The sequence below is a fragment of the Leucoraja erinacea genome, unplaced genomic scaffold, assembly GCF_028641065.1.
Source record: "Leucoraja erinacea ecotype New England unplaced genomic scaffold, Leri_hhj_1 Leri_556S, whole genome shotgun sequence".
Taxonomy (NCBI): domain Eukaryota; kingdom Metazoa; phylum Chordata; class Chondrichthyes; order Rajiformes; family Rajidae; genus Leucoraja; species Leucoraja erinaceus.
The window spans coordinates 32,832-46,019 of record NW_026576461.1 but is presented as its reverse complement, the minus strand read 5'-3'; the positions used below and the strand labels follow the sequence as shown (position 1 = coordinate 46,019).

Sequence of the window (13,188 nt, the reverse complement as noted above, 5' to 3'; positions counted from 1 at the left end):
GGAAGCCGCGGTCATGTCACTCGGGAGGGGCTGCTTGTTTTTGCGCGGATTTTCACTTACGCGCGTTAGTTCAGCGCTGACCACCGTTGTGGGCAGGCGTGTCTGAAGAACCTGTATACTGGATATCGAACTTTTGAATAAAGATCTGTTGAAAACTCCAGTAGTCGTTTCTCAGACTTTCATGGGCCGCGGAACCGGGCGGGGCGGGGGGGGGGGGGGGCTGCAGCACCCCAACATTTTGGGTTAGACATGTTTCAATGTATCAGGCTTTGGACGATGCGCTGCCGTGTTCTGAGCGGCCTGGTTGTGGGTGTTGGAGAGCCGGGGTGGAGGGAGGGATAGAAACAGAAGCAGCGGCTGGCGAGTGTTTGCCGGGCTGGCGAGTCGCTCGCTGCAGCTCCGGCCATGGAGCAGCCCCAGTGCAAGAGTCCCGGGCCGTCGGAAGCGTTGTGCCGCTGCTGTGAGAGTCTCTGGGTCGAATTCGCCCTGGTGACCGGCATGGACCAGGCTGCAGCTCGGTGCATCCTGGAGGACAACCAGTGCTACTGGAAGTAGGTACCAAACTGGATAGAAGCGGTGGAAGATAGTGGCCTTCAAATGGGGGTGGTTGCAGAAAGCATCCTGCTTGCCTGCTGGATTTTCACTTACTGCAGGAAACATGTTCCCGATGTTGGGGGAGTCCAGAACCAGGGGTCACAGTTTAAGAGTAAGGGGTTTGCTATTTAGGACTGAGATGAGGACAAACTTTCTTCACCCAGAGAGTTGTGAATCTGTGAAATTCTCTGTCATGAAAGGCAGTGGAGGCCAATTCACTGGATGATTTCAAGAAAGAGTTGGATTTAGCTCTTGGGGCTCACGAAATCAAGGGATATGGGGAAAAGCGGGTAAGGGGCACTAATTTTATATGAACAACCATGATCATATTGAATGGCAGTGCTGACGCGAAGGGTCTAATGGCCTATTCCTGCACCTATTTTCTATGTTTCTTTGCTTGAGTATATGGCAATAAAACTCATGCATGGTGGAGGTATAATGTAGTCATAGAGTGATACAGTGTGAAAACAGGCCCTTTGGCGCAACTTGCCCACACCCACCAACATGTCCCAGCTACGACATCTGCTTTTGGTTCATATCCCTCCAAACCTGTCCTATCCATGTTTCAGTCTAACTGTTTCTTAAATGTTGGGATTGTCCCTGCCTCAACTATCTCCTTTGGCAGCTTGTTTCATACACTCACCACCCTTTGTGTGGAAAAAGTTACCCCTCAGATTCCTATGAAATCTTTTTCCCTTCACCTTAAATCTGTCTTCTGGTCCTCGATTCAGCTACTCTGGGCAAGAGACTCAGTGCATTGAAATGTATATTTCTAATGCATTTTAGATTTCTCGAAAGTTGTACTTTTAATAAAGTAACGTTTCCACAAACATATACCCCCTTTATTAATATAATGGTTTAATGATTCCAAATTCAAATCAAAATGAAATATACATCAAAAGGAGAACACATACTTTCAAAATACTCTGATTTTTTCCCCGAGCAAAACATAATTTGTATGACTAGAAATGTTATGATTATTTCTTGTCCCTTTTTCCAAATACAAACAAATAAAAAAGCACTTGAAATTATAACACATGTAAAAGTTTTTTGTCAAAGTCTGTACAATTGTCTTGGAAGGATTTAAAATGGATATACCCAAGGCTGCTGTGAGAGGAAGGGGATGAGATTGCTTTGAGCCTTGCAAGGATTCCTGCTGTTGTCTCTAAAGTACACGAAGGCTGAAGAGCGGAAATGAGGTCTCTTTATTCAAGGAGGGCAGTGGGAATAAACCAAGTAATTACGGCTCCCAATCTACTATCAGTCATAGAGGAGAAGAAAAGTTGTGGAACAGGGTTGATGTCCACTTGCACAGACAGAAGAACTTTGTTAAGACGAGATGCTACTTGTATGTCAGAGGCCTGTTCTGAGCTAATTTCAAAGACGTTTCCTTAACTCTGGCCTGATAACGGCGAAAAAACTAATACTTAAATTTTGGGAATAAACAACAGTCCCTACAGTGAAGATGTGGATCACAGATATGTCCAATACACTACATTTGGAAAACATTTCCGCCTTGTCTTGGCGGAAAAACCAGATCAATTTCACAAGACATGGACACCCTTCACCGAATTCATACAAGAATAGCATGGTGCACCACAAATTTAAATCCAATGCCGGGGGGGTGAGAGGGGGGGGGGGGGGGGGGGGGGGGGGGGGGGGTGGGGGGGGGGTTGTGAGAGGCAAGGTATATCTCCATCTTTCTTTTTTCTTATTTCCATATCTTTCGACCACACTTCTTTGGTAGTTTAGGGGTCTTTCTTTTGTTCTTTTTCGATCTATCTTTTCACTGTTTCCACTTTTTCCCTTTCTTGTTCTCTTTTTCTTTTCTTTTTTCATTTTCAGGTTATAAGGATAAAAATGAAGCTGTACAATAATTGTATAATTTTAGATGCCAAATGTTTTATCTTTGTACAATTGCTTCTAATAAAAATATTAATTAAAAAAAAATAATAATAATTGATCCTACTTGATCAATCTGATTATTTGTTTGAAGAGGCAATAGAATGTATTGACTAGGGCATTGAGGGTAATGTAGTCTTTGACAGGGCATATAAGGGAAACTTGTCACGGAGGTTCGAGCTTCTGGGATCTAGAAGAAATTGGATCCATAATGGGCTTGTTAATAGGATTCAGAGCGTGATGTGGAGGATTTATGATCAGATGACCATGACCAATGTTGTGTCAGAGAGGCTGGTGATGAGGCCTGACAGTTGAAAAGAAGAATGATTTTTTATCTCAACACAGAAGTCTGATTAGTAAGTTTGAAGATGACATGTAAATTGATGTCAGTCATGATCAGTCTAGTCTGAGACTACTTGATATATTGTTCATTTGGTGAGATGGTCAGAGGGATGGCAGGTGGGAGTCACTGCCGATATGAGATATGATTTGGGAGGACAAACAAGGCCGGGACTTGCAAAATGTATGAAGTGCCATCGGGACTAGGAGGAACTCCATTCCGATATGCAGGACTTGCAGGCTAGGCATGTGCCACAACAGAGCAGGAAGGAGTCAATGTGGTGACTCAGTCCCGTTACCAGCTGGGACACAGAAACTCTGCCTCAGTTGCTGGCGAATCGATGGGCAGGATGTGCATTAGGCAGCGGGGAAAGTAAGCTTGTACCCTGTCCCTGAGTGCAAGAGGGACTCTGAGCCTGTTCACAAGGGGGCTCAGATGTCCCTCCCCATCCTCACTCGTTACCCTATACCTGAATTTCACAGATGCTTTTATCCACGGTCTCGAAGGTGGAACAAGACCTCGGGAATATAATAAACATGGAACTGGAAGCTCACATCAAGGTCAAGCTGGAGAATGGGTCTGGTGCAATCTGGGATAGTCACAGCACGGCAGAAGGCCATTCAGTCCATCGTGTCTGTGGAAGGCAGTCTAGCTCGCCCAACTAATATTTGCCTTTAACCAGGTCCCCAGTTCCCTGTAAACACCACCATGTAATCTGCACTGAATCACATTCCAATGACAGCGATACTGAGCAGCTATCTCCCAGCTCTAGTTCCCAGATGTCTGGTGCTCTGTGGTCCCTCTTGCAGATGGTTTTGTGTGCAGATGGGGGTATTTGGTTGGCTTTGGCCTGAGGCTCCTCCTTCATGGAGAATGTCCATCGTCCATCGGGTGATGGGGTCCAGGACATGGAAGGTACTGATCCCTGAGTGGTGAGCACACGTTGTTCTCTGATGTGATGCTCCATTTCATTTGGTCCTTCTCGGGCTCTTGATGAGACCAACTTCTCAACGAGCCTGTGAGCTGGAGGAGTTCCTGTGTGTGTGTCGCTGTCTCAGTGGCGACAGATATCGAGTCCTGCTGAGTTTGATGTGCACTCTGTATCGTGTCCTGAGGCTGATGGCGGGGGGAGGGGGGGGGGGGGGGGGGGGGGGGGGGGGTAGAACAGTTTCCATGACATTGTCTATGACTACTTTGCCCCCCACCAGCCTGTGACTCGGACTCTGACGATGACCAGGGAGAGACACAGCTGGCAGAAAGCTTCCCCTCCTCCGAAGCTCGGTGGAAAATGTGCCTCACGTACAGAGTGGGGTTTGGGGAAGAAGGTTATGATCTAGTGCAGGGGGCAGCCCATCTAGTGAAGAATTGGGCGCCGGGATTTAGGTGAGCTCTCCGCGCGGGAACATGAACATGGAACAGGAAGGGTTGTGGATAGATTCTTCAGGCTCTCATGAGGTACTGATGTGGTACTTGGACGAGTAGCAGGGTGAAGGGGGTGGCAGCTAGCGGGTGATGATGGTGTAGCATTGAAGAAGCAAGGTGTGGTGTGAAAGGCTGTGGGAAGGTGAGGCAGGAGAAGGAGGGGGAATTAGAAGAATGGACTGTTTCTGGGCTGAGTGAAACATTTGCTCCCTCTATTGGGAACAGTTGGAATGGTTATCATCTACTTATTGGATGTGAACCAACTTATTATTTTAGAAAACATTCCTTCCGTCTTTTTTCCAGCACTTTTCTCAACCATTGGACCTCCCTTCGACTCCCCTGGTAACATATTCTCATTATTTGCTACCTTTTGTATTAACTCTGCCCGTTCCTTTACTTCCCCCAGTGTCTGAATTCGCTCCATGAACCCGGGCTTCGCCTCTTCTTTCTCAGACTGAATCGTAAGGTCAATGTAAGCTGGGGTGGATAATGGGTTTGGCCTCAGAGCTATTTCTTCAAGTCGTCTAATGCTTCCGGATAATTGATCAATCAGCGCCAGAACTGTGTACTCCACATCAGCAAACTCCCGCTTAAGTAATTCCATAACATTCTGCTGGGTCATCTTTTCACCATAGGCATTCTCGTACTTTTCTTTCAGCTCACTGTATGTCCTCTTCTCCTTTTTCGTTACATAATCAAACTTGTACTTTTGGTTGAAGTGAACATTCCAGATGCACTTTAGTGGACAGACCGTACAGTTCCCTTGTCCGTCCATTACACAACAACCACGTTTACCATCATCGTTAGGAATGCCGCAGGGAAAGTGGCAGGTAAAGAAACATTTCTGGCAATTGGTTATATAATTACCAGTCCCACTAATATCCTCCTTTACTGGATGTGTAATTTCAATCTCATAGTCAAAATTTTTATTTGCATCCAGCTCGGTTTGGTGTTGGTTCAGAGCTTGTTCCGTTTTCCTGAGTTCTTCCAGTTTGGCGAGACCAACGGATCTGCGTCTGCAATCCCTCCACTGCAACTTCCAGCTGCTACGTTCCTTCAGAACCTCTCTGGTTAAACTCAAACTTTTGGTTTCCATTGTGTTCAGAGCTGTGAAGAATTTATTCATACTGTTTGCTCCCATCTTCCAAAACATTGCATCAAAGTTATCATCGTTCTCTCCCCCTGAGGTCAGACACTGGGCAAAAATGGCTGAATTGTTAAACTTGAAGTGTACTGGCAGACCCGTACACTTGTCTTTGGGACACGGTACCTCAGCTAATTTCAGGGCACCCAGGATGGGGGGAGGCTGTCCGTCTGCGAACGTCACCAGGATCTGAATGTTTTCTGCAATATCTTTGCCAAAAATAGCAAGAATCGAATCAAAGACATATCTCTGTGCGTGAGTCAGGCGAGCCAGGGAGGCTTGAGCAACAAAACACACGGCGTCAATCTGATCAACACCCTGTGGAGAAGAGAAGAATTCACGGATTTGCTCAGTGATCTGTTGATCCCGGCTGATGCCCCTGGTGTCACCGAATCCTGGCGTGTCGATGATCGTCAGAGAGTAATCGATGTTAAATCCTTTCTGATGGTGGAGCTGGTAGGCAGTGATGGAGGATGTCTGAGTCTCAGCCTGGGATTTTCCTGTCTCTTCCGCTATTAACTTGTATCTGAAGTTGTCTCCCCATTCCACGCCCAAGATGTAGTTGATCATCCCATTGATGAGGGTCGTCTTTCCTGACCCAGTTGCTCCCAGAACCATAATTGTCTTCATTGTGTATTTTGAGGTGGGTTTTCCGAAGGAGCATTTCACAAGCTGTTTGACTTTATCAGCTACCTCCTCCTGTAGTTTGAGCTTGTAAATGGAAGGGTTTCCTTTGGATATTAATTGAGTATCTCTGCGATATTTCCGGGCTATTCTGTTTGATGTGTTTCCTATTTTTATTGAAACCTCCTCACTTGCTTCACTAGACCCAGTTTCACCACAGTCAGCAGACACTCGGACTCGGTAGATGGTCGTGGGTTTTAGTCCCTCTAAACAATAGTGACATTGTGTGTCTGTTGTCTTAACTTCCTCCCATAATCCACCTTTCGTGTTTAAATTATCTGACGGTTGTTCCCTATATTCAATTCTGTACCGAAATATATTAACATCAGCTCCAATCTGACCTGGTCTGTCCCAGTGCAGTGTTGGGCTGGATGAACAATCCTGGAAGACTGGTTTACCTGGAGGACTTGTTGGCCGGGTGATGCCCCTGTAGCTCTCACTAGCCTTGCTGACCCCTACCTTGGTCACTGCTCTGTATCGGAAGTGATATTCCTGGTGTGGCTCTAACCCAGGTATTGTGAAGGAGTGGCATTGATCAGGTGTATCCAGAATTGTCCATTGCTCCTGCTGGCTACCTCGGTACTCTACCTTGTAGCCCACAATCTCACCGGCACCAAATGTTGGTGGCTGTAACTGCAGAGTCACACTGTCATGTGTTGTTCTACTGGATGTAGGTATCTCGGGCTGTGACGGAGGAACAAAGCACCGGTTCTCCAGACATCCTTCATCATACAGGTAAATTGACGCTCCTATGTTGCTGTCATCCCGCACAGATCCAACAGCAAATTTTATTTTCCCATCTGCTATATTGGCGGTGGCAAAGTCCAGGAATGATCCTGAAAGCTCCCTCATCTTCCGGGATACAGATGGCAAATTAAACCAGGAGTCACTTTGTCGTTGTGTACAGGCTCCATCAGCAGGAGGTTGTGTCTCCATTTTCTGAGCTGTGGGAGATTGGAGGTAGTTGTTTGCCTCTGAAAGGTAGAGATCCTCATGATGTAATTTTGTAAATGTAAAGCAGACCACGTAAACTGTTGCTAAATCCATAAACATTTCATCTAACTCACTCTCGGATTTCACAACTGGTATATCTTTCAATATTCTGAGGTAACGTCCCGCAACCTTCATCTCCCGTGCCTTGTCATCCAGCCATGTGGTCAGTGCTTGGTGTTTGAATGGTGACTGCTCCCTGTTCTTCAGTATGTCCGCCAGCAACACTTCCTCCTTCCCACCGCCTCGAATGGACGGTAAAACTTTACATAAAGTCCCCTGGAAACCTAATTTGTACTCCAGACACATCTTTTGGAATCGAAGTATAATATTTATAATCTCAAGAAACTGAACTGCGACACTGTCTTTCATCAGGTCATTGCACCTCATCACGGCCTCACTGAGCTGTTCCAGGACATCCTGGCAGCGATTGACCAGTCCCACGCTGATCTCCCTCACCAGCTGGGCAGCTTTTGAGTCGAGTTTATTGAGAGGATAGAGCCAGACTCTGATGGGCACTGAATGTTCTCCATCTGGACCCAGGAGGTGTGGAAGTGTTGCGTAGATATTGATGGCGTCTTTGAAGGTGGTGGGATTGTTCTTCAAAGAGAAGTCCCCGTAAAAGGTGCAGCTAAACTTCTCGGTATGAGACTTGTGTTCTTCTGTCATTTCTAGGGAAGCTTCACCCTGAATCGCAATCAGAGGGAGAAGTTTAATCGTTGCCTCCATGTTACCCTGAATATCCTGTATCTTCTCTGTTGATGAAGCCATTTGGTCAAACACAAAGAAGGCCTGGGCCCCATACAGCACTGCTGTAATTACATGGGTGGCTGAGCCCTCATCAAACACACTTGGGTAGGTAATATTCTGTCTCCCTAATTGACTCATTGTCAGTTGTTCAAACCTGGTTGTTGCTTTGTACTGAAGGGTAACTCGTGCTTGTTGCTCTGATTCCTTCGTGTCACTGAGATATTTTGCCGACCCTTTCACCTCCACTAACCCACCCAGGAAACTTGCTTTCAGTGATGCTGACACATCGAGGGCAGCGGCTTTCTTCTCCATGGAGTCTGATGCAATGATGTGAAACTCAGTGCTGGGCTGGTCACGACGATCAAGGTTGCTCTGCGGTGTCTGCAAGTCCCACAGGGTGACGCCTACAGGATAAATCAGCGATCAAAACTGTTAACGTTGTGAAAACTACTCGAAGTGAATAATATTCCTTCAGTAGATTCAATCTCTGTACAGGCTGTGTCTTTGGCTGAAAGTAAAACACTCTACACTCACTGGACTGATCACATGAGTAATAGGTGCGGCTTGGTGGCACAGCGATAGAGTAGCTGCCTTACAGCGCTTACACCGGCAGAGACCTGGTGCTGTCTGTGCAGAGTTTGTACGTTCTCCCCGTGACCGCGTGGGTTTTCACTGAGATCTTCGGTTTCCTCCCGCACTTCAAAGGCGTACAGGTTTGTAGGTTCATTGGTATAAATGTAACATTGTCCCAAGTGTGGGTAGGATAGTGTTAATGTACGGGGATCGTTGGTCGGTGCTGACTCAGTGGGCCAAAGGGCCTGTTTCTGTGCTGTATCTCTAAACTAAACAAAAAACACAATGAGTGCTACAGCGGGTCAGGAGGCAATTCTGTAGAACATAGATTAGCGGTGATTTGGATCATCTTCAAATATTCTTCAAATATCCATGTTTAGTTTAGTTTAGAGATGTGGCGTGAAACAGGCCCTTCGGCCCATCAGGCCCGGGACAACCAGTGATCCCCGCATGCTAACACTATCCTACACACACTAGTAATAGGTATGTTACAAAACCTACCTGAATCGTCATTGGGAATCTGCCCTCAGCCATGTCGGCGATTTCGGCGCTGTTTGGAGGGGGCGGGTTTAAAACGCGATTTTTACTAGGCTGTACTAATCGCACATGTTCAGCCTAGTAAATCATTAACGAAAAATCGCTGCAAGACCCGGTCGCAAAAGGTATTATTAGTTTTATAGGCCTCGATAATATAGTTCTAATAGTTTTAAAATTACTGTTTCATTCCGCAACCTCTCGCAGCCCCAGGGTTTTATAAAGCAAACAATTAAAGGTATGTACCTTATTTTTACATTAAATGGGGCATATATATAATCCTGTAATTAAAGTTATCTATAGCGAGTGGTTCATTTTGGGCTTTTTATATCCCGCAGTATTTTTCTCGGCATTTGAGGGCACTAATCCAGCGCTATGTCAACGTTCTAAACCAGCGTGTTCACAGAAACCCACTAGAAAGCCGATTTAAATGGGCATTTATTTACAGCAATTGAACACTAAATTCCTTCCATTTGGCCTATAAATTAATGTAAATTAGATATAAAAATCATGTTATATTGTGAATTATTTGTGAATAATCTTTGGACACTTAGGCTATTTAAAAATGTTAATCTTTCCTTAAGAAATGGGCGTTTGACTATCCAAGATCACAGCTTTTTTGTTATGTCCATTGAAAATCAATAGGGAACAAGATGCTAATTTCCGAGTATGAAAATGGTCATAACTTTTTTAATACTTGAGATATGAAAGTGAATTTGGTGTCAAATTAAACTTATTGTTATGCTTTATCTGATGGGATAAATTGCAGACTTGATTTTTTAAATCTCAAAATTTTGTAACATTGCTACTAGTAACAATTTATCATTTTACTAAGCCAATTAACCTTCAAAACTGTACGTCCTTGGAGTGTGGGAGGTAAACCGGAGTTTCCGGAGAAAATTCACGCAGGTCACGGGGAGAAAGTACAAACTCTGTACAGACAGCACAGGTAGTCAGGGTCGACCCTGGGTCTCTGGTGCTGTAAGGCAGCAACTCTACCTCTGTGCCACCGTGCCACACAATATTCAATCCATTACATAAACTGGACTATAACTGACAAAGTTGTGGTCACCATTGTGAGATTGGTGACCTGAACTTATGGCCCTGCAGTGACCACCACTGTATCATAGAGTGATGCAGCATGTAAAGGGCCTGTCCCACTTAAGTGACCTTTACAGGCGACTGCCGGCACCCGTGATAGGTCGCCAAAATGTTCAACTTGTTGAAAATTCAGCAGCGACCAGAAAGATGCTATGAATCTTTGGAGACCTCTCAAGACCATACAGTATGGTCATGAAATGTCTCCTATGGTCGTGAGTGGTCTCCCGTGACATGTCGCCAGGGGTCGCCTGTATGGTCGTGAGTGGTCTCCCGTGACATGTCGCCAGGGGTCGCCTGTATGGTCATGAGTGGTCTCCCGTGACATGTCGCCAGGGGTCGCCTGTATGGTCGTGAGTGGTCTCCTTTGGTCATGAGAGGTTACCCGTGACATGTCGCCAGGGGTCGCCTGTATGGTCGTGAGTGGTCTCCCGTGACATGTCGCCAGGGGTCGCCTGTATGGTCGTGAGAGGTCTCCCGTGACATGTCGCCAGGGGTCGCCTGTATGGTCGTGAGTGGTCTCCCGTGACATGTCGCCAGGGGTCGCCTGTATGGTCGTGACAGGTCTCCTATGGTCGTGAGAGGTCTCCGGACAGTCGTAGTGTCCTTCTGGTCGCCGCTGAATTCTCAACATGTTGAAAATTTCGGCGACCTATCACGGGTGCCTGTAAAGGTCACGTAAGTGGGACAGGCCCTTTAAGAGGCCTGACTTGCCCACACTGACAAACATGTCCCAGCTACACTGATCCCACCTGCCTGCCATACCCCTCTAAACCTGTCCTATCCATGTACCCATTTAACTGTTTCTTAACCATTGGGATGATCCCAGCCTCAACTACCTCCTCTGGCAGCTTGTTCCATACATCCACCACCTGTTGTGTGAAAAAGTTACTCCTCAGATTCCTATTAAATCTTTTCCCCTTCACCTTAAACCCATGTCCTCTTGTCTTTGATTCCCCTACTCTGGGCAAGAGACTCTGTGCATCTACCCAATCTAGTCCTCTCATGATTTTACCCATCTCTATAAGATCAGCCCCCCATATCAACCCATATTAGAGGGCATTTGACAAAATCCCTCATGTTGACATTCATTGAGTGGAAGGTATATGTGAATCCTACCATGACCACAGAGTAGTCCTGAACCACTATCAACCTCGTTGTGACCCTTGGACTACCCTTGATCGGACTTTGCTGGCTTTACCTTGCACTGTATGTTATTCCCTTATCATGTCTTCCGATTCACCTACTCTGAGCTCATGTGACTTCATGATTTGTGTGAAGACATTCCAGTACCTGGGATCAGAGCATCTGATCGGCAGTCGTACAGCATTCCCAACTGGAAAGACCGGCCCAGAGTGGCCAGTTGCAAGCACTCACTCATCACTGAACCGGAAGTGGATGCTCAACAAAATCCGGTGATCTGAAACAGAACGAGGAATAAAATATGAAGATGAATCCACTCGACGTACGGCTTTTTGAACATGTGACCAAAAAGATTTAGTTTAGAGATACAGTGCAGAAACAAGCCCTTCAGCCCACTGAGTCCGCGTCGACCAGTGATCCCAAAAACTAACACTATCCTACACACACTAGGGACAATTTACATTTATACCAAGACAATTCACCTACAAACCTGTACATCTTTGGAGTGTGGGAGGAAAGCGAAGATCTCGGAGAAAACCCACGCATGTTACAAGGAGAATGTACAAACTCCGTACAGACAGCACCCGTGGTAAGGATATAACCCGGGTCTCTGGCGCAGTGAGGCAGCAACTCTACCGCTGCGCCAGTGTTTTGTAGAGAGATGTTAACTATTGCACTGAGAATCACAGTATGATTTTCATGTTGATGAAGGCCATTCTGCCCATTGAGTCCCTACTAACTATGGGTAAGAACAATCCATCTGGTCCCACATTCCCGTCTTGAAAGTTCCTTCCATTCAGGAAAGAAATTTCAGCCAGACATCCGATGGGGAATGTTGCCGAGTGGCCCGCTCCACATTGCAGGAGTACGTGCTGAGGGATGCACTGAGGCTTGGTGCAGCCAACGCCAAGGCTCCATGGGGGAGGACCATTGTCTAGGGTCCTTCCGCTGCTGGACATTGGGGGGCAGGGTCCGGTGGAGATACCCCTCAAACAAGGGAAGGGAAACAAGGTGAAGATCATGTGATAGGAGTAGAATTAGGCCATTTGGCCCATCAAGTATATTCCGCCATTCATCCATGTCTCCCTAATAACCCCATTCTCCTGCCTTCTTCCTATAACCTTTGATACCTTTGTAGTAATCAAGAATCTTTCTCTACCTTAAATATATCCACTGACTTTGCCTCCAGAGCCTTCTGTGGCAAAGAATTCCACAGATTCACCACCCTCTGACGAACAAAATACCACCTCATCTCCTTCCCAAAAGACGTCCTTGGAATCTGAGGGGTAACCTTTTCACACAGTGGGTGGTGGTTGCATAGAACAAGCGGATAGAAGAGGTAGTTGGGGCTAGGGGAGATTATGTGTTCGGCACGGACTAGAAGGGTCGAGATGGCCTGTTTCCGTGCTGTAATTATTATATGGTTTATATGGTTTAGGAAGGAGATGAGAATCCCTCTCACCCGTATCCACCTATCACTTGCCAGTCTTTGACCCATCCCCACCTCTCTTCCAGTTTCCCTTCAGGACAAGAAATTTCTTTAGTCAGAGGGTGGTGAATCTGTGGAGTTCTTTGCCGTAGAAGGCCGTGGGGGCCAAGTCAGTGGATATTTTTTAAGGCAGAGATAGATAGATTCTTGGTTAGTACGGGTGTCAGGAGTTATGGGGAGAAGGCAGGAGTATGGTGCACCTATCATAGAAACATAGAAATTAGGTGCAGGAGTAGGTCATTCGGCCCTTCGAGCCTGCACCGCTATTCAATATGATCATGGCTGATCATCCAACTCAGTATCCCACACCTGCCTTCTCTCCATACCCTCTGATCCTTTTAGCCAAAAGAACCACATCTAACTCCCTCTTAAATATAGGCAATGAACTGGCCTCAACTATCTTCTGTGGCAGAGAATTCCACAGATTCACCACTCTCTGTGTGAAAAATGTTTGTCTCATCTCGGTCCTAAAAGACTTCCCCCTTATCCTTAAACTGTGTGACCCCTTGTTCTGAACTTCCCCAA

The 13,188-nt window shown here is 46.2% G+C and overlaps 1 protein-coding gene across 1 annotated transcript; it reads right to left on the bottom strand.

Moving 5' to 3' along the window:
- Nucleotides 1-4,039: 4,039 nt before the first annotated feature.
- On the bottom strand, nt 4,040-11,542 carry LOC129694145 (uncharacterized). Its single transcript, XM_055630863.1, has 2 exons — nt 11,325-11,542; nt 4,040-8,230 (listed from the first exon to the last, which is right to left on the bottom strand). Exons 1-2 carry the CDS (start codon nt 11,410-11,412, stop codon nt 4,500-4,502), a joined length of 3,819 nt encoding a protein of 1,272 aa, XP_055486838.1. The 5' UTR covers nt 11,413-11,542; the 3' UTR covers nt 4,040-4,499.
- Between the last annotated feature and the right edge of the window lie 1,646 nt (nt 11,543-13,188).

Bases quoted from the DNA above. Each gene is read 5' to 3' on its own strand.
- LOC129694145 (XM_055630863.1), bottom strand. From the start codon at position 11,412: ATGAGTGAGTGCTTGCAACTGGCCACTCTGGGCCGGTCTTTCCAGTTG. The intron at 8,231-11,324 runs GTACTGGAATGT...TTTATCCTGTAG, and splicing joins ATCAGATGCTCTGATCCCAG to GCGTCACCCTGTGGGACTTG.